The sequence below is a fragment of the Equus quagga genome, chromosome 18, assembly GCF_021613505.1.
Source record: "Equus quagga isolate Etosha38 chromosome 18, UCLA_HA_Equagga_1.0, whole genome shotgun sequence".
In the NCBI taxonomy this organism is placed as follows: Eukaryota; Metazoa; Chordata; class Mammalia; order Perissodactyla; family Equidae; genus Equus; species Equus quagga.
This window is the reverse complement of record NC_060284.1, coordinates 5,581,341-5,603,345: the sequence shown is the minus strand read 5'-3', so window position 1 is coordinate 5,603,345 and position 22,005 is coordinate 5,581,341. Positions and strand designations below refer to the sequence as shown.

Below are 22,005 nucleotides of genomic sequence, written 5' to 3'. Positions count from 1 at the left end.
GCGTGGAGTGAAAGAAGCCAGATACAAAAGAATATATACCGACCATCCCATGTATATGATATACTATCACAGACACAACTACTCTGAGGTGATAGAAATCACACCAGTGCCTGCCTATGGTGGGTTGGGCTTGCCTGGAAAGCGGCATGGGGAACTTTTTCGGTTGATGGATTTGTCCTCTATCATGCTTGAGGTGTTGGTTACATCGATGTGTATATTTATCAAAACTCATCAAACTGTACAGCTAAAATCTATGCATATCGATGAATGTAAATTTTCTCACAATTAAAAAATGCTATGGTATTTATATTATCTTAGATTCATTAAAGAGTGATAGACCACTTATTTTTTAATGCCTTTATTGAGGTATAAGTGACATACAATAAACTACACATATTTAAAATGTACAAGTTAATAAGCTTTGACATATCACCACAATCAATGAATATATACAATTATATATAATTATAATGAATGTATTCATCACCTCAAATGTTTCTTCATGTCCTTTATAATCTTTCCTTCCCATTCCTCCTTGCCCCTCCCCCATCCTTAAGAAACCACTGATTTGCTTTATATGCCTATATAGATTAGTTTGTATTTTTGAGAATTTTATATAAATGTAATCATACATGATTCTTTTTTATCTGGCTTCTTTTCACTCAGCAAAATTATTTTCAGATTCACTCATGCTGTTGGATGTGTCAGTGGTTCATTCTTTTTATTACTGCCTGGTGTTCCATTGTTTCACTATCCCACAGTGTGTTTATTCTTTCCCCTGTGGATTGATACTTGTTTCCAGTTTGGATCCATTACAAATAAAGTTGGCTTGAACATTCATGCACAAGTCTCTACGTGGACTTTCACCTTCATTTCCCTTGGGTCAGTTCCTAGGAGTGGAGTGGGTAGATCATATGTCAGATATATATCTAACTTTCTTTTCTAATATATGCCTTCTAAGCACTGCTTTAGCTGAATCTCATAAAATTTGATGCTATATTTCCATGTCATTAAAAATATTTTAAAAAATTCTTTTGAAACTTCTTCATTGACCTATGTTATTTATAAATGTGTTGTTTAACATCCAAATTTTTGGATTTTCTAGCTATCTTTCTGTTACTAATTTCTAATTTAATGCCATTGTGGTCTGAGAGTATACTTTGTATGATTTATATTCTTTTAGATTTGTTAAGGTTGCTTTATGGTCCATAATGTGGTCTATCTTAAAGAATGTGCTGTGGCACTTGAGAAGAATATGGACTCTGGTGTTTGGGGATGGAATGTTCTGGAAATGACAATTAGGTCAAGTTGGTTGATAATGATGTTCAAGTCATCTGTATCCTTACTGATTTGCTTCCTACACTTGTTCTATCAGTTATTGTGAGGGGAGCGTTGAAATCTCCAGCTGTAGTTTTGGATTTGTTATTTCTCCTTTCAGATCTATAGTTTTTTGTTTCACGTATTTTGAAGTTGTTAGGTACATACACATTTTGCATTGTTATGACTTCTTGAGAATTGACTGCTGATTTTTCCAATTTTCACAGGCAGAAATCTGGGGGACTATATGTGAGAATGGGTACTAAGAGTGTAGGATAATGATGAAAGGAATATAAAGTCAGGTCACACCAAATGTATTGATATGGGTTCACTAAGCAGAGATTCTGGATTCAGTGTTGTAGCTCAAGGGATTAGAAATGGCTCTAATTGTTTGTTTTTTTGGTTGGCTGATAATGGACCAAAATGAGGCCTTCACTAAATGAGGTTGAAATGTCAGAACTGCGTTGGCGTACTATAGAGAAAGGTATCTAGAGGCTCAGGGACGTTGGAATGTTAGGGTGGATTTACCGCGGTGACCTGCTCACCCACTCCACAGGTCCAGATAACACTCCTTTCACTGCAATTATGAGAAATAAATTTGTGATAGGGAGCCCCGACATCCTTGAAGAGCTCCGTGGTCACTCTTCTCTGTAGGTCAGAAATTACAGTGGGAACTGCTGCCACTGTGCTGGGTTCCTTAAATACAATAAGGATAATTGGATCCTGGGGTGACAGAGGCTAAGTGGCAGCGCTTAATCACCAAAGAAAAGGTTGGCATGGTTACCATGTAGATAAAGCAGTAATTAAAATAATCTGACACGCAGAGACCCGTGGCATTGGCTAGTTGATCCTGATGTCCCTAGAGGAGAAACAGGTAGGTGTTGTATTAGTTTGCTAGGGCTGCCATAACAAAATACCACAAACTGGGCGGCTTAGACAACAGAAATTTACTTTCTCACGGTTTTGGAGGCAGGAAGTCTGAGATCAAGGTGCCAGCAGGGTCGATTTCCTCTGCACCCTCTCTTCTTGGCTTGCAGATGGCCACCCTCTTGCTGCCTCTTTGCAGAGTCTTTTCTCTGTGCTTGTGCATCCCTTGTGTCTCTCAGTGTGTCTAAATTCCCTCTTCTTATAAGGATACCAGTTGTGTTGGATTAAGACCCACACTAATTGCCTTATTTTAACTTAATTGCCTCTTTAAAGCCTGTGTTTCCAAACACCTTCTGTGGTACTAGAAGTTAGGGCTTCAGTGTATGAATTTTGGGGAGACACAAGTCAGTCCATAACAGACAGTCTCCTCCTCAATTCTTACTTCATCTGTATTAGCAGAAGAGTTCTAGGTCAAGTGAACAGAGGTCTAACTTGAAAGAGCAAAACAAAGTCATAGCCCCTCAAGACTTGAGCCAGTTTGTAGACCCAGAACTCCTTGAATTAAGGGGAGAGCGGATTCCCTTTAAGAAGGTATCCCACTACACTGCCAAAAATATGTACTGTTAATATTTCTCCCAGCCTTACCCAAAGGGACCTATAGCCTGGGGTGACTGTGCATTGAGGAAAAGGAAATAATCAGAAATTTCAGTGTTTATTGGACACTGGCTCTGAACTGACACTAACTCCAAGAGACCTGAACCGTCACTGTGGTCCTCTAGCCAGAGTAAGCACGTAATATTAAGAAGTCAGGTGATCAATGGAGTTTTAGCTCAGGTCCATCTCAGAGTGGGTCCAGTGGGTCACCCAACCAAGCCTGTGGTTCTTTCCCCCATTCCAGAATGTATATTTGAAATAAAAATATTTACCAATTGACAGAATCCCTACATTTGATCCTTGACCTGTGGAGTGAGGGCTATTATGGTAGGAAGTGGCTAAGTGGAAGCCACTAGAGCTGCCTCTGCCTACGAAAAACGTAAACCAAAGCAATACCCCATTTCTGGAGGGATTTCAGAGATCAACACTGCCATCAAGGACTTGAAAGATGCAGGAGTGTTGATTCCCACCACATCCGCCACTCAGCTCACCCATTTGGCTTGCATAGAAAATGCGTAGATCTTGGAGAGTGACAGTGGATTATCATAAACTTAACGAGGTGGTGGCTCCAATTGCAGCTGCTGTTTCAGATGGGCTTTTGTTGCCTGAGCAAATTAACACATCCCCTGGTATCTGGTGTGTAGCTATCGACATGGCAAATGTTTTCTTTTTCACTTCCTGTTGGTAAAACCACCAGAAGCCATTTGCTTTCGAATGACCAGGCCAGCAATACACCTTCACTGTCCTGCTTCAGGGGTCTGTCAACTCTTCAGTTTTATGTCATAATTTAGTCTTCAGGGAACTTTCCCCTTCAACGAGATATCACATTGGTCCATTACATGGGTGACATTATGCTGATTGGACCTATGAACAAGAGATAGAATTATTGGCAAGACATTTGCATGTCAGAGGGTGAGAAATAAATCTGATGAAATTTCAGGGGGCTTCCAATCTCAGTAAAATTTCCAAGGGTCTAGTGGTGTGGGGTATGTCAAGATATACCTTCTAAGGTGAAGGATAAGTTGTTGCATCTGGTTCTTCTTACGATCAGAAAAGAGGCACAATGCCTAGTTGACCTCCTTGCATTTTGGAGGGAGCATAGTCCTCATTTGGATGTGCTACTCTGGCCCATTTACTAAGTGACCTGAAAAGTTTGAGTGGGGCCCAGAACAACAGAGGATTCTCCAACAGGTCCAGGAGGCTGTTCAAGGTGCCCTGTCACTTGGGCCATATGACCCAGCAGATCCCATGGTGCTTGAAGTGTCTGTGGTAGACAGAGATGCTGTTTAGAGACTTTGGCAGACCCCTGTAGGTATAGCAGAAAATAATCTTTTTATTTAACTTAATTTTAGAACCAGAACCTGAAGAGCCTAAAGAATTTTTACAAGGTAAAAAAGTTGAAGAGGTAGAGGAAGAGGTTAAGAAGGAAGAGGAAGAAGAAATAGAAATAAGTACAGAACAGTCAACAATACCAGCCAATTTGGAACGACTTTGGTCCTTCTCCTGTGACTTAACCAAAGGCCTTAATGTGAGCAGCCTTGCCTGGAATAAAATAAATTCGGTGAGTTATCAAGAATTTCAACAATTCCATCTCTAGCACTTAAGGGCAATTGTCAATTATTAATGAAGTTTTTTTTTCTCAGATATTAGGCAAGGGATTAAATGGACATAACCCCTAGTTTTAAAATGCCTCTAAAACAAGTTCATGTTTCCAAAAGGAGGAAATGCAAATAGTTACAAAATAATGTTTTTCTCCTTTCATATAAAAACATCACCATTTTTATTTTGGGAGATGTCATTGGGACATGGCATTCTCTGAATCCGTATGGGAGATTGAGAAGTGAACTAGAAGATAATATGTAGTTGATTTACTTTAACGTATACCAAACTCATCTACCCAAATTTGTAGTCGTCTCCTTAAAGTAGTCATATTTGGAAATATATACGTAATCCAATGAGCCTGCACATGTGCAAAATAATTTTGAGGTTCCTTAAAATACTGTTAGTACTAATAATAGCAAATACTTAAATAGGACTTGCTATGTACCAGGCACTATTGTGAGCATCTTACCTGTATTAACACAACAATTCCATGAGTTAGACACTATTTTCCCCTTCATGTTGATAAGGAAACTGAAGCACAGGAAGGATAAATAATTTGCCCAAAGTTACACAACTAGTAAGTGAAACAGCCAGAACGCAAACCCAGACAACTTGGTTAACTACTGCACTGCCAGAAATCATCTTAAGACAAATTAGGTGAATCATCAAGCTGAGTGATGGTATGTTTTCTTATTAAAAAGAGATAATTATAGAGTAGTGAGACTTATTTTCTCTTGCGGGTTATGAATTGGTTCTTTTAAGACATGATTCTCAACTGGTAATCCTAAAAAACTTTTGTGTAATGACAGTATCTTTGGAACAAATATTTAGTGTATTTTTAAAGTGGTCAAAACTAATTTGTTTGTTTAAACTGTATTTTGTTATGTATGTTTAAGAATTAGCCTTATTATCTTATTGCCACACCCTATAGGGTCTTTTGTACAAACATGACAGTTGTTAACAGTTATTAAAAAGCATAAAGTCTATAATCATTTTTGTTGAAACCTAAACACACATTATTTAAATTATATATATTATTTTTTAATCAAATAAAATACTTTTAGCATGGATTTGTCTTTATAAAACTATATTTGGGAACATCTTGTAGATAAAGCAAGATTTAATAAATCAATAATAATTGTGTAATGATGACAGGTGAATCATTTTTAGAAACTGAATATACTAAAATTTTAAAAATTAATATATTGCTATCGAGATTTAAATTAAATAATTTTGAATGAAGCTAAAGAAATGACAGATGGCATCTATCATATTTATTAGTTCGTTCTACAAATATTTATTGAACATTCACTCTGTGCTGTGGACTCTGTCAAGGCACTAGAGGTACGGCAGTAAGTTAGTCGTACATAGACCCTGCGCATACACTTTCCTATGTGCTTGTGTAAGGAAAGTAAACAGTGCTGTGGGAGCACATAAGAGATGCTTCTTAGAGGAAGTGGTGCCTAGGCCGAGTCTAGACAAGATGAATAGGAGTTGTCAATATCAGAGTAAAAACGGCAGTGGTAAAGAGTGTTTTAAGGCAGAGAGAATTGTGGAGAGATGATGTTGGCTTAAAAGTAGGGTGGTGGCAAGAAAATATAATAATATATATATATATATATATATTTCTTTTTGGTGAGGAAGATTGGCCCTGTGCTAACATCTCTTGCCAATCTTCCTCTTTTTGCTTAAGGAAGATTGTTGCTGAGCTAACATCTGTGGCAATCTTCCTCTATTTTGTATGTGGGATGCTGCCACAGCGTGACTTGATGAGTGTTCCATAGGTGAGTACTCGGGATTCGAACCAGTGCCACCGAAGCAGAGCGCATGAACTTAACTACTATGCCACTGGGCTAGCCCCAATAATATGTTTTTGATAAAGGTCTTATGATTACAAAGAAGAGGTTGGGTTTGGTCAATCATTAAATTTTTGTCGATATGTATTTATGTAAGCATTTCTTGAATTGACCTGCTGTATTAATCAGCTCAGGCTGCCATAACAAAATACCATATACTGGGTGTCTTAAACAACAGAAGTTTATTTTCCCACAATTCCGGAGGCTGGGCAGTCCGGGATCGAGGGGCCAGCTGTTTGGGTTCCTGTGGAGGGCCCTCCTCCTGGCTTGCAGACGGCTGCCTTCTTGCTCTGTCCTCACATGGTGGAGACAGAGAGCTCTGGTGTCTCTTCCTCTTTTTATAAGGCCACCAATCCTATTGGCTTAGGACCCCACCCTTATGAACTCATTTAACCTGAATTACCTCTTAAAAGCTCTGTCTTCAAATATAATCTCATTGGGGATCAGGACTTCAATACATGAATTTTGGGGGAGGAGGTACAATTCAGTCCATGGCACTGTCTTTAACTTAAAGGTCATTCACTTTTCATTTGAAATGATTGGGTCCTTCTCAAAACCCCATAAGACACTATAATGTAGTAATACAATCTTGGAAGATGATCTCAATATGTAAAAGAACTTGTCAGCAATTGATTCTTTTTAGGTACTTATTCTTCAGTCTGAAAACGTGATTATTATGATTTTGCTTAGGAAGATGAAGGTATAGAGTGAAAATAGATGACACACTGGTATTTTTTTCTCTCAATTGAAATGTCATTACTATTTTTAACATGGTTCTTTAAAATGCATCTTTATACATTTGCCAATATTTTTATGCCATCCTTTCTTATTTTCAATGTATTTTTGTGTTTTTCAGGACCTTTTGGTTGTTGGCTATGGGCACTTTGGATTTAAAGAGCAAAAAAGAGGATTGGCTTGCTGCTGGTCAATAAAGAATCCTACGGTAACCCAAATAAGAATAAGACTCGTTTTTTAAATTAAATGTTGATATAATTCTCATAAAGTAGATGGTAGCATGTGATAATTTAACAAAGTCAAGAAAATTTTATCAAGCAAGACTTTATTTTCTTTGCTTTAAATTCATAACAATTAAACTTTGTTCTTGTTGATATAGGATAAAGTAAATGCATTTACACATTCACGCAATAAATGTTTATTGAGCATCTACTATGTGCTGTTAGATCTGATGATCCAGAGCTGAACCATTATTGTTACCACTGCTAATTATAAAGAAGAATGAATTCGCAAATGAAAATCCTTTGAAAATTGCGTTTCATTAAATACTGGCTTGTTTCTTAATATATGAATAACTCCTTATCACATTGTAAGATAGATTTCTACTATCCTTAAAAGATATAAAATAGGTTAATAGGTTAATATGACCATCTTACTGCCATGAGTTTTTCAAAGAGAAGGAGTAAGAATCAGTCATGTTTTTTGCTAAACAGCCCTAGTCAATCTGCTACTTTACAGCCTACATTTAGTTTTAATTCACAACTGAAATGTGAAGTGGAAAACTGGAAAAGGATGAGAAGAGCATATAAAAATGATTATAGTTTTTATAAATAGCCTCAGTCTATAGGAAGCTGGGTTTATAAGCATAAAAGAAAGGAATAAGCAATTTTAAACATGTGGAAGGATTGATATAGGATCCATCATCCTATGTCATCCTTGTCTTCTTTTCCACATAGGTTGTTAGAAACAAGAAAAGATTTAGGTTAGACGTTAAAACAAAACAAAGCAAAACAATAAAACTCTTGACAGAGTTGGAGAAAAGAGCAGCTCAGAGAGTTTCAGAGCTTTTTCCATCCATTGTTTAAAATGACTAGATAATCCAAGCATCTGAAACAGACACTGGAAGGCAGGACTAAATGCTGGACAATTTATTTGGAGCCTATCGTTTGTTTCTTTAAGAAGGTAGACTTACGATGATCACACAAATCCTGTTGAAAGATTACCAAAATGTGATAATTACTGTAGAAGCCCATGCTGTAGTTTTTAAAACTCTTGAGCTCTGATGATCCGTCAAAGTAAAGGAAGTGACTAATCGAGGTTTTGTTCTCCTCTATACTGGAAGTTAGCGAGAGAGGCCTAACGGAATGTGGATGAACTCTTCTCACGTCCCTACCGCCACCAGACTAGTCTTCAGCCACCGCCATACCCTTCCTTTCTGTGGTCTAGAAAGCCAAGTTTAACATGTAATTTAATTATGTTTTTGTTCAGTGGCCAGAACGTATTTATCAGAGTCCATATGGAGTCACTGCTGTGGATTTTTCAATTGGATCACCCAACCTTTTAGCAGTTGGCTATCACAATGGCACCATTGCAATTTATAATGTGCAGAGCAACAGCAACGTTCCAGTTCTGGATAGCAGGTGAGAACCCCAGAATCAGATCAAGATATAAGATGTACTTTTTTAGGGAGAAGTACAAATTTAGTCTAATGTTATTTAGCTTTGAATGAATTTTTATGTTGTTATTGAGTGTGATACCATTATTTTTCAAACATTTAATAATTCCTCATGTCATCTCTCCAGCTGAAATGCTCTGTCCTAATATCTCCTTCATCTCTGCATACCTCACCAACAAACTTCCTTTGTCTTCACAGTTTATGCTTCTTCTTTTTTAAAAAAAATTTTAAAATTTTTCCCCAGCTTTATTGAGCTATAATCGATGAATAAAAATTGTATATATTAAGATTATACAATGTGATTGTTTACAGATGTACAATGTGATGATTTAATATATGTATACACTGTGAAATGATTACCACAATCAAATCAGTTAACACACCCATCACCTCACATAGTTACCTTTTTTTTTTTGGTAGTGAGAATACTTAAGATCTACTTTCTTAGCAAATTTCAAGTATACAATACAGTAATTAGCTATAATCACCATGCTGTACATTAGATCTCGAGAACTTATTCGTCTTATAACTTAGAGTTTTTGCCCTTTATTTCCTACCTCCTCCAGGAAACCTTCCCATCCCTTTCTTTTGTGCATCCTACAACAACCTTTATCATAGCACTTATCATGCTGTATATAAATCGTTTGCATATTTATCTTCCTGAGGAAGCTGTAAGCTCCTTGAGGTCAAAAATTAAGTCTTACTTACCTTTGTGTCTCAGTATATTACATCATATCAGACATGTAACAGGATTACAGTAAGTGTTTGATTAAGAATGAATAAATGAATGAGTCATACTGAGAAATAAAAAAGTTAAAGGTGAAAGATATTGAATATGTTAGATTTTTTTTGGTAATAGACAAGATACCACTGGAGAAAAATGAGGTGGTATATTTATATTAGTGTTTGAACAAACTTAGCTAGAACTGGAAATAGGCATTGAAGCAGGGGTTCTTAAGCTTAGCTTTGAAATTATTTGTATAGTTTTCAAGCGTGGGCTTTTGTGCTTGTTTCCAGGAAAAAGTTCCGTAACTTTTACCAAATAATCAAAGATATCTATGACTTTAGGAGATTCAGAACTATTGCTTTGGAGGTTTGCATAAAATAATCAAGGGAGTCAGTACCACGACAGAGCAACCGATTAGTCTGACAGGAAATGTCAGTAATCTGAGAGGGGGTTTAATTCTTCAAAAAAAATTAAATCTCAGCCACAGAGAGAATCAAGCCAGTGGGCAGTCCTGAAATATAGGAGGAAGGGTGAGTTAATTGTTTACTTGAACAAGGCTTAAACAACTTTTTCATTGAAGCTAAGGGGAAAAATCCTTATAGAGTTGAAGATACTTATACTCAATGTGTCTAAATAAACTAAATTTACACAACTTAACTAGGAAAAAGTAAGTGAACAGTGTAAGAGAAGTAGATTCTCGAAAGAAAGAAAACATTTGCTCTTGTATTTCTGTTATGACAGCTAATGGAATTAAAGGCAGGGGAATTTTCCTTTTGTAAGAAATGAGAAAAACAGCAGGGCCTATTAGGTGGCAAAGTGATTATTTTTTTCATGTTTTTCAAACTATTTAAAGAAAAGTCCAGTTTTGAACAATAAAAGCATCATTCTATAAGTAGGTCATGGTGCTCTAGGATACTGTCCTTGTCACTTATACTCCGTCTTTAAAAAAATTATCATACTGCTTTTATATTTAGTGCTTTTCCCTTATTTAGTGAATCCCCTCAGAAGCATTTGGGACCTGTATGGCAGCTACAGTGGATAGAGCAAGATCGAGGCACAACAGGTGACGACAAAAGAGAAATACTAGTTTCTATATCAGCGGATGGAAGAATCTCCAAATGGGTTATCCGGAAAGGACTGGACTGTCATGGTAAAAAAAATCTCTCTCTATATATATCAAATTATCTTCCTTTTGTTATGTGCTGAATTAAAAATTCCTAGTGAACTATGTGTAAGCGGTGACAAATTTTAGTATGGCTAAGTAAGAAAAAAAGCTGGGCTCAGTCGTTGTTTTTCTAAGCATCTAGTTCTGGTATTTGCTAATTTTAACCTAATCACATGCAAAAGATCCAGAAATCATAATCTTGTTTGCAGAAGGGGCACACATTATACTATAATACTTTTTCCTGTGGTAAATAAGATATGTAATTTTTCTTTAAATAAAGATTTGATGCGTTTGAAGCGAACTGCTGCTAGCAGCAACAAAAAAGGAGGGGAAAAAGAAAAGAAAGGTGAAGCTTTGATATCTCGACAGGCTCCTGGAATGTGCTTTGCTTTTCACCCCAAGGTAAATTATTTCAATCCGTTATTTACTATTGCATATAGCAACTTCCAATAATTGAAGTATTTTCAGATATAAAGCAGACAAAAGGTTAGCATGTTAATAAATATTGTGCCTTAAGTAACAAGAAAAAGAAGGACAGATACAGCTGCCAACCCAAGGTGGAATGGCACATTCCAGTGGTGTACCGTGGCTTTATCTGCTTTCTAGAGGAAAGGTCTATATTTCTGAGGAACTGTGGAAAGATTCTCTTTACAGCTGCATGCTTGACTTGAGTGCCCCTCCTTGCCCTTCCCGGGTGCTCTGCTGCTATGTCACCCTGACAGAAACCAGGTCCAGGATCCAGTCCCCTGTATTTCAGGGTGAGTGCTGACTCATGATTCTGGGATCAGGAAAGCCGCTTAAGTTCATGCCTCTCAAGACCAGAATCAAATAAAGGCACGGTTAAAGAAGTTCTGCTTTTCCTAGTTCTTTTCATCTGGAGGTTCTTTGGAAACAGAAAATTCAGCCACTGTCACAGGCTTCTAAGAAAATATATCCTATATGTTTCCTGTTATATATAATATGTAATATGGTCATCTCTTTAGTGACACCGTCATCCACCTAATCACACAAGCCAGAACTTGAGCTCCTGCTCTGTTCTACCCTATCATCCAAATGATATTTAGGTCTTACCGTCCCACTCATTCCAGGCAGGGCTTACTCCTGCTGATGTAGTTCAGGCTGTTATTATGTTTCATTTTTACTGCTACAGTCATGTTCTGACTGCCTTCATTCTCAGATTCCTGTAATGCAATTTTCACCTTGACTCTGGAACAATGTTTCTTTCTTTCTTTTTTTCTTTTGAGGAAGATTAGCCCTGAGCTAAAATCTGCTGCCAATCCTCCTCTTTTTGCTGAGGAAGACTGGCCCTGTGCTAACATCTGTGCCCATCTTCCTCTACTTTATATGTGGGATGCCTACCACAGCATGGCTTTGCCAGGTGGTGCCATGTCTGCACCCGGGATCTGAACTGGCGAACCCGGGGCCACCAAAGCAGAACGTGCACACTTAACTGCTGCGCCACCAGGCCAGCCCCAGGAACAGTGTTTCTTAATGTGGACAGGCAGGGTATGAGTATTTTCCCACCAGGGGATGTTTCACAAAGTCTTAAGATATATTTGATTGTTGCAGCTGTAGGAGGTGCAACATGTGAAGGGGTGCTGTTGGCATGTAGTGGGCAGAGGCCAGGGATGCTGCTAAACCTCCTACAATGCACAAGACAACCACCACCCTCCCTCTCCCCCTAGACAAAGAATTAGCTGGCCCAAAATATCAGTAGTGCTGGGTTGAGAAACCCTAGTCTGGTATCCTAGAAATGTGCTTGGTATAAGAAATTCAAGATAATGTAATCTCTAAGTAAAGAGTTTTCCTTCTTCCTCTCTAATCTGGTTACATTTTATTTCTTTTTCTTGACTAATTGTGCTGATTAGAACCTCCAGCACAATGAATAAAAGTGGTGAAAATAGACATCCCTATCTTGTTCCTGATCTTTTCCTGAGAAAGCATTCAGTCTTTTACTATTAAGTATGATGTAAGCTGAGGTTTTTTGTAGCTGCAATTAATCAGGTTGAGGTGGTCTCATTACATTATTATTTGTTGAGAATTTTTATCAGGAATGGATGTTGGGTTTTTGTCAAATACTTTTTCTACATCTATTGAGATGATTATATAGTTTTTCTTTTTAAGTTTGTTAATGTGGTGAATTACATTGATTGATTTCTTAATGTTTGTTCCTGGAATAAACACCACTTTATCGTGATTCACCCTTTTAATATACTGTTGGATTTGACATACGAAAATTTTATTTAGAATTTTTGCATCTTTGTAAGGAGTATTGGTCTATAGGTTTCTTTTCTTGTAATGTCTTTTAGGTGTATGTAACACGTCTGGCCTCCTTGCCTGGAGGCAGGACTTTGAAGGGCTAGCTCACCTTCAGAGCTTCTTGCAGGATGGGCTGAGCCCTCTGTTGCAACTGCATCATAGTTCAGCTTAAATCTCTGTCCATTCTTGTTTCTCTCAAAGAGCTTGTTCCTGAGAGAACTCCCCAATAAACGTCTTGCTTGAAAATCTCAGAGTCTCAGAGTTTATATACTGAGGAACCCAACTTTAGACAGTGACCTTGAAGATCTCTAGAGAAAGGTAACCTGCTCATAAATGGTGTTGGGATCATCATTATCCATATAAAAAAATGAAATTAGATCCTTACTCTGTCATATACAAAAAAACTTTTAGAAGAATAGGTAGGAGAATATCTCCATGACCTCAAAGTAGGAAAAATTTCTTAAATAAAGCACAAAAAAATGCTAACTATATAAAAAAATTATAATACCAGCTACATAAAATTCTGTTTACCAAAAGACACCAAAGAAAGTAAAAAGATAAGCCATACACTGGGAGAAAATATCTGCAACATATGTAATAGACAAAGCATATGTAATAGAGTATATAAATAACTTTACACAAATGAACATGTAAAGACAGATTACTAGTAAAATAGTCAAGAGGCATGAACAGAAGGGGAAACACAAAAGGCCAATAAAAATAAAAATGCGCTCAACCTTGTTAATATTCACATAAATGGGACTTAAAACCATTAGTTATAATTTTACCCCTAATAGAATGGAAAAATTTAAGGTTTCTGATGGAACCAACTGTTGAAGAGAATGTGAGTCAAAGGGATTTTTTTTTTTTACTGCCGAATGTAAATTGTAATAGTGCTTCATGAAAAAATCGTACTCCATGGTGTAATTGAAAACTGCATATACCCCATGATCTAGTAGTTGTGTTCTTAAGTTCTGGTATACACTAGAGCAGTGTGTCTCAAGTTTTAATGTACATGTAAATTAACTGGGAATCTTGTTCAAACGGAGATTCCGGTCCAGCAGGTCTGGGGTAGGGCCTGAGCCTCCCAGCTCTAAGACTCTCCCGGGTGGTGCTGACTCTACAGAGCCAGGGCACAGAGCACTGACTTCAGACTTTTTGACTATCACTTCACCACGGGAAATACATTTAAAATCCCTATTTAGTACATACATTTAAAGTTAAAGATGTCTGAGACCCCGTCCAGTTCAATCTCTCATTCCAACGAAGAATCGTTTCTTCAGCACTATATACATCAATAGCTATGTTAACTCATCCGTCTTCTCTTTGTTCTGATGAAAGAACACTTACGTTTCCCTGGACTGTCAGTTGCATTGTCAGGTAGTTCTAAATGCTAGCAAGTTTCTTCCTCTTTTTAAGCCAATGTTTGTCCATGTAATTTCTAGACAGGACACTAAGTTCTACCCTCTATTCCAGTAAAGAACAAATCTGTAATTTATTTGCACAGTAGCCCTTCAGGTAGTTTAATTACTGTCAAATCGTGATAGAAAGGAAAAGACCGCAGACAGCTATCTTCAAGATAATATTTCTAGTTTTGGTTCTTGAATTGATTTTAACAGACGTGGAATGCTCTAATCTATTTAGCACATTTATTAATATATGCATTTTTTTTTTAAGATTGTCACCTGGGCTAACAACTGTTGCCAATCTTTTTTTTTTTTTCTGCTTTATCTCCCCAAACTCTCCCTGTACACAGCTGTATATCATAGTTGCAGGTCCTTCTAGTTGTAGGATGTGGGACGCCACCTCAACGTGGCCTGACAAGCGGTGCCATGTCTGCGTCCAGAATCCGAACCCTGGGCCCCTGCAGCGGAGTGCGTGAACTTAACCACTCGGCCACAGAGCCGGCCCCTAATATATGCATTTTTATTTTTTGTGTTATAGGACACAAATATTTATTTGGCTGGCACTGAAGAAGGTCATATTCACAAATGTTCTTGTTCGTATAACGAACAATACCTGGATACCTACAGAGGACATAAGGTTAGTTTAATTATAGTAGGTATGGAAATCTTATCTTGTAATATTTCTGAAAAAGTAGTACCATCATGCAAAGTATTTTTAACATGTAATAAATTTACCACTTCAGAGTTAAAAATACTAAGTTGAATTAAGTGCTTTCTTGTATATAAACCACCAGTAGTGTGTGGGCCATTTTATTTGGCTTCTTGTTATCCTTGATTTCTTCTTGCAAGTTACAGAAATCACAATTTTTATTTGTTTCTAAAAGAATTTGGTTACAATAACATGCCGACCCCAAAGTAAAGTTATCTCTGGCGTATACCTATTCTCGATATCTTTTATGATTGTTCCGTCTAAGTTTTCTTCATTTTCTCCTCATTTCTGTTTTTTTCTTAATACTCCTTATATTTTTTAAAGTAAATGAGTATAATATGTATAATATTTAGTGAGTATTGTAGCAACTATATTCTTATGTTCCTATATGGCATAATTTAGGGAAGATTCAATTTATGAACTTATTTTCGGCTAAAATAATACCCACACAATCATACATGGTGCGTAAGTCTTCTAGAAATCTTAGCATTTTTAATTCGTTAGTCAAGTTTATAAGATGTTAAGTACTATTTGCCGATGTATTTTAATTTATTTTTCCAATTCCAGGGTCCAGTGTATAGAATAGCATGGAACCCGTTTTGTCATGACGTGTTCTTAAGCTGCTCTGCAGACTGGGGTGTTGCTATATGGCAACAGGAGACTCTCAAGCCATTTTTGAGTTTTTATCCAACTACTTATGTTGTTTATGATGTTGCCTGGTCTCCGAAATCATCCTATATATTTGCAGCTGCAAACGAGAGCAGAGTGGAGATTTGGGACCTCTACATCAGCACGTAAGTGTTAATAATTTTCTTGGGGATATTTCTACTAGAAGCAGTTCAACTTGATAGTTTTGACATGGGTTAGAGAGAACTGTAGTTACTTTAAAAGAAGTAATAGTTTATACTGTGAGAGCCCTTTATTCATATGCCAGGATGCTATATTAATGTTAACTTATACCATATATGGTTTTAAAAATATTCGAATGAAAATAGGTTACCTCACTGGTCTCCTCAAACTTTCCCAAGCTGGTGTGGGATGTCGTAACTCCCTTGAATTCTCTCTCATTGCCTGGTCTGTAGAAGAGTGTGGAGGGGCAGCTAACTGTCCTTAACTAAAGATTTTCTACAATATGATAAGAAAAGGAACAAAATAATTACTTTTTACAGTATTTATTTATTCTCTTACCTCGTTTCAAGACATATTTCAAGGGGCACGCATTTAGTTAAAATTTTTGATTTAAGATATTACACCAAAGTTCTTAGAGTGTCATCCAGACCCATCTGTCCTTTTTAATATGGAAGTTTATACAATGCTGAAGTAAAGTGTTTAATGATTCTACTTCTTCAACTGGAAAATATGGTAGATCTTTATGCTAGTTATTAGCAGAAGTAGGGAAATACCTTCTTGTTTAAAATAAATGAGGTAAAATTTGATGGATTTCTTCTTTTCTTTTTTAAAGATTGGCACCTCAGCTAACAACAGTTGTTGCCAATCTTCTTTTTTTTTCCTTCTCCCCAAGCCCCCAGTATATAGTTGTATATTCTAGTTGTGAGTGCCTCTGGTTGTGCTGTGTGGGACGCCGCCTCATCATGGCCTGACGAGCAGTGCCATGTCTGCGCCCGGGACCCGAACCAGCAAAACCCTGGGCCGCCGAAGCGGAGCTTAACCACTCAGCCACGGGGCCAACCCCAGTGGATTTATTCTTAATGGCAAAATTTTTTCCTAGAATTTAATAATTTAGTAAGTTAAAATTTTGTCATGGCTTGTTCTAGAAAACAGTTTGAACCAAAAATTAAGAATTACGTCACAAAGCAATTTATTTTTGAGTATGAGGTAACTAACATATGAAGAGGCTACTTAAATGATCCCACTTGTGATTTTAATTTTTCTGGTAAAACTGTGGGCTCTCAGGACATTTCTTCAGAAGAAGTATGCAAGTCACCGCTACTGTTGTTTTTTTAAGGGCATCGGTAGATTGCTTCGGATGACCACGAGTAGGAAAAGTTCTTGTTCAAAATAGTTTTTTACATTCTAGAGATTCATTTGGATCAAAACATCCTTCTGTTAAAAGACATTTATTACTTAGGAGTTGTACTAGTCAGAATTCTCCAGAGAAACAGAACCAATTAAGAGATAGAAAGAGATTTATTTTAAGGAATTTTCTCACGTGACTGTGGGGTCTGGCGAGTCCCAAGTCTGCAGGGCAGGCTGGCGAGCTCAGCTTTCCTTCAGGGTCCGTGTTGCAGTCTCAAGTCGGAAGGCGATCTGGAGGCCCTATTCTATTCCACGTCAGGGAACTCAGTCTTTTCTCTCAAGGCCTTCAACAAATTGGATGAGACCTACCCACATTACGGAGGGTAATCTGCTTTATTCAGATTCTACTGATTTAAGTGTTAATCACATCTTAAAAAAATACCTTTACAGCAACACATAGACTGGTGTTTGACCAGATAGCTGGGTACCATATCCTCCACAAGTTAATACACAGACTTAACCATCAGAGGAGTTGAAACTTAGGAGTTCACGTCTTAATTGTGAATTGCTTTAATTAATTGCTTTAATTTATCTAGTTGAGATTAATTCATTGAAGAAATGAAAATTTTGATCAACGAAGGAGTGATAAGCACTTATTTTGATTTTGGAAACGAAGGTTTTGGGGTTTTTTTTGTTACATGAAATCACAAAAAATATCTCAGATTTTTCGTAGTCTGTATATAAAAAGAACATATTAACAACAACTGAATTTACAAATAAAATATTTCGTTACAGTTTGGACCCTCTGATTGTGAATGTTGCTAATCCTGGAATCAAGTTCACAACTGTTCTATTTGCCAAACAAACAGATTGCCTTCTAGTGGGAGACAGTGATGGGCAGGTTGCTGTGTATGAACTAAGAAATATGCCTACTGCTTTGGATTCTGGTCGGGTAAGACAACAGGCAAAATTTTATGTCGTTTTATGATTTTATTCAGTTGTAATTTTGTGTCATGCAAGGGATTTAGATTTCTTCACTACTTTAAGTGTGGTGCAGTAGAAAGAACATAAGTTCCCAGAGTTGCCACCTCCTGGGTGTGGTACCTACTAATCTTATTTTCTTTGAGCTTCAAATTTTTTTTTTTTTTGGAGGAAGATTAGCCCCGAGCTAACATCTGCTGCCAGTCCTCCTCTTTTTGCTGAGGAAGACTGGCCCTGAGCTAACGTCTGTGCCCATCTTCCTCTACTTTATACATGGGACGCCTACCACAGAATGGCTTGACAAGCGATGCATAGTTCCACACCCAGGATATGAACTGGCGAACCCCGGGCCACCAAAACGGAATGTGCACACTTAACCACTGTGCCACTGGGCCGGCCATGAGCCTCACGTTCTTTATCTGTAAAATGAGAATAATAATGTTGTTGAGTATAATAATCATAAATGTTATATGGGAGAACTTAAAATTGTGCCTAGTATATGGAACTTAACAGCTGTTGAATATAGCTGAAGAAGTTTCCTGCAAATACTCAAAGACTTTTGTAGGAAATAATAATATTCTTAGATATTTTCCAGTGTTCCTGAAATAGGCATTTGTTTCTGTTGGTTTAGCGTGATCCTATTCCCTTACTCTGATCTTCAAATATCAAAGCTCTGTCGTAAAACTTTAACAAGAAAATCAGTATCATAGATGCTTATTATTTTTAAGATAGCTTTTCAATTTTTTCTGTTTCTTATGTTTAAATTGCTATTTTAAGGGTAATTTGGCAAATAACCCATGAAGAAATGCTCAACAGCCGTTTTAGGAACATGACACCCCCTCGTTTCCGCATTGCCCATCACCCTCTGTGGCCTTGCACAGCAGAAGGACTTTGGTCTTTAGACTGTGGAGGTTTAAGTGACATGATTTCTGAATCTCTGGCCCCTCCCTGAAGTGATCAAGGACCAGAATATTATTGTGATATGACATGGCAGAACACTGGCTCCAGCCCTGTCCTACCAACTCAGGGTTTGTTGTTAGGAGTAACGTCAGCCCGATGCCTGACATGAACAGGGGCCTGGGGCTCAAGCCTTGCACTGACAACTTTGTGATGTAGCTAGCTGTTGACAGGATTTACCACCGCTTTGGCATTTATTGTTTGTTGAGTACCAGCTCCTCTCCTGGCACGATGAGGGCCGGTTGCTGGGGTCTAACTCTTGCACTCAACATAATTATAGTTTTAGCACTTGGCAGAAGCCAGTTTCAGTGGGGCATCGCACAAAGCAACTCCCCTTCTGGCGGCAGCCTGTAGAGAATCACTGCTGGATGCTATTTCTACTCTTATGTTTCAGTATACAACTGTTTGCCATCCTTTTCTCTGTGCTTTAGGTGTTTACTTTTTTTTTCAAATTAGAGGATAAATAAAAAGATAAGTGAAGTCTTCAAAATGGGGTTTTAGAAACATAAATCTGTAATACATGTAATAAATTAATGCTGAGAGACACTGAAAGCAGAAACAATAGACCATTCATTCAACAAATATTTACTAGTATGCGCTATATGACAGGGTCTGTTTTAGGCCCTCAGAATACAACAGTGAACAAATACAGTAGTGATCTGTTACAATTGCCCTAGTAAGAGACTGCACTCTAGAGAGATGGTTTTGAGAAGCAAGGTGGCAACATGATTTGGTATATCAGGGCTTGAAGGATGGGGAAGTGCCAGAGAGGGTATCACAGAGGCTGAAAGACAGGAGCTGACTTCCACAATGTTGCCCAAGGTGTTTCTCACTCTTCAGAGTTTATAACCCACTGTCACATACGTCAGCTCATTCAATTCTTCAAACAATCGTTAGAGGTGGATGTTACTCTTTCCATTAGACATTCAGGGAAACTAAGATTCCCAGATGTCAGTGATTTTTTCAAGATCACCTTTACTGTGTGACAGAGAAAACTCCAGTCTTCTGCTTCCAATTTCCATCTTTTCACTGTATCTTTCTTAAAAACTCACCTCACGGGGCTGGCCCCGTGGCCGAGTGGTTAAGTTCGCGCGCTCCGCTGCAGGCGGCCCAGTGTTTCGTTGGTTCGAATCCTGGGCGCGGACATGGCACTGCTCGTCGGACCACGCTGAGGCAGCGTCCCGCATGCCACAGCTAGAAGGACCCACAGCGAAGAATATACAACTATGTACAGGGGGCTTTGGGGAGAAAAAGGAAAAAAATAAAATCTTTAAAAAAAAAAAAAAACTCACCTCACATCTTTGGTTTCATCTTCTTACACATGATCATTTTACCCCTTTCATCTTGCGCTTCATTTAATAACGAGATACAAAATCCACACAGAAGGTCAGCCATTCTACTCTGTCTAAATCAAGTCCTACAGATCAGGAAAGGGCTTAAGACAGCATTAAGATTAAGTTATTTTACAGATAAGAAAACTGAGCTTTAGGCATTAAGGCTAAACAGGAGCTGTCAACATTGTCCCTTTGCTGAATCCTTATAAAATTGTTTATGAAACTTCACTAAGAGACTCTTTCATAGGAAAGAGCAGGTTTATGCTAGGAAGTAACTGTTGCTATTTAAACTCACCTTGGTTTGTTTCCTTTTTACAATCTTATTGGATGCCCTTTATATGTGTATCACTAACTTATAGCTTTTAGATGGAGTTTTAAAGACTACTGTCACTCTTAATTTGTATTTTATTGCATTGTAATTGTGTGGCTTTTTCTTTGCAGGGAGACATAATAGATACTTTGCTTGGACCCAAACCACACCAACCAGGATAATTCATCATTACCCATATCTTTTGTTGTTGTTTAAAGAAAAAGGAACAGTGTTTAACATTCATAGTCCAATTTGCAGTAAGCTGGGGTTTTTATTTTAGAAAACAATATTTGATATATAACTTCCATTTAAATTTAATATAAAGTTAATAAACTTTTACTTCAGAGATATGTGATTAGTTTGTGATCTAATCTAATTGTAAGAGCTTTGTTGGGATTTTCTTAGAATAGAGTAGGAATATCTTTTCCTACTCTATTTCTTAAAAGTCATGTTCCAACAACATATAAGTACATATATATGTACTTACAAAATGTCCAAATAGGTTAGAAAATAATTATTCCTTTAGAAGCAAAGCTTTGAAATTATTAGATTTACTTAAGCCAAAATCATTATTAAAACAAACTTTCATAGGCTTTTAAATCTTCTGCCTTCCAAGCTCTGTTTTCCAGGGTTTATAAATCCTACATGTGTTAGTATTACGAGAATGTTGGGTCCTCATACCCAACTTGGAATCAGAAGCTTATCCTCTGAGCTCTGAGAGCTGAAGCTGTAGACCTTTGTTAGACTATTCAATAAGCACAAGACATGACAGCAGTGTCAGAATCGCACTCTTTGACCAGCAGGGACCAGACCCCCAATTCAGTGAGAATTAGGTGGGGACACATCAGGCACCCTTCTCTGCGGCACAGAATCTGCTCTGGGTTTTAAGCCCAGACTTAAGGGGGCCCAAAGAGAAAACAGAAAGTCCCTGATCTATAGTTCGCCTCAGGATGTTATTTTATGAAGGGTTCTAGAGCCGGCTTGTGGAAATAGGAGGAGAGAGGGGCAGCAGCTCCTCCAGTTCAGTCTGTTCCATGCTGTTTGTTTGAACAAATCCCGGACTTTGTTAACTGAGGCCAGAGGACAGTATGCCCTGTTGTATAAAGCGTTCTAAGTGGAGAGGAGAGGATAAGGCATTTAAAACCCACTGAACTCTCTGAAAATAAAATACATATAGTGAAAACTGGGAATGGAATCAGTGTTACAGTGGGAACTTCCTTTACGAGTATCCATTTCTTCACAATCTCCATTTCTTTGGAACCATCCTTTAAACAAAGGCAAGGCAGTTTTTAGCTGGACTGAGAGCTTGGTCAGGTTATCAGGTTATATAGGATCATAAATTTCCTCCTGGTATGAGTCATTGTGATTCTTCTCCTTGTCTTTCTGAAAGGTTGGACTTTCTATAACACTGTGTAACAAAATAAAAGCTTGATTTAATTGAAAGAAAAGTGTCTTTTTATTATGTAATTTTGAT

General features: G+C 37.6%; 1 protein-coding gene across 1 annotated transcript in view; it reads left to right on the top strand.

Annotated features, from left to right (window-relative positions):
* The window catches only part of DNAI4 (dynein axonemal intermediate chain 4), a 90,052-nt gene extending 69,171 nt beyond the window's left edge, over positions 1-20,881 (top strand). Inside the window, exons 9-17 of the mRNA XM_046645242.1 lie at positions 4,191-4,399; positions 7,153-7,239; positions 8,520-8,671; positions 10,426-10,583; positions 10,879-11,000; positions 14,802-14,900; positions 15,540-15,766; positions 17,745-17,901; positions 20,663-20,881. Of these exons, the coding sequence (XP_046501198.1) occupies positions 4,191-4,399; positions 7,153-7,239; positions 8,520-8,671; positions 10,426-10,583; positions 10,879-11,000; positions 14,802-14,900; positions 15,540-15,766; positions 17,745-17,901; positions 20,663-20,713 (1,262 nt within the window). The 3' untranslated portion in view covers positions 20,714-20,881. The remainder of the gene's footprint in view (positions 1-4,190; positions 4,400-7,152; positions 7,240-8,519; positions 8,672-10,425; positions 10,584-10,878; positions 11,001-14,801; positions 14,901-15,539; positions 15,767-17,744; positions 17,902-20,662) is intronic.
* Positions 20,882-22,005: the final 1,124 nt, after the last annotated feature.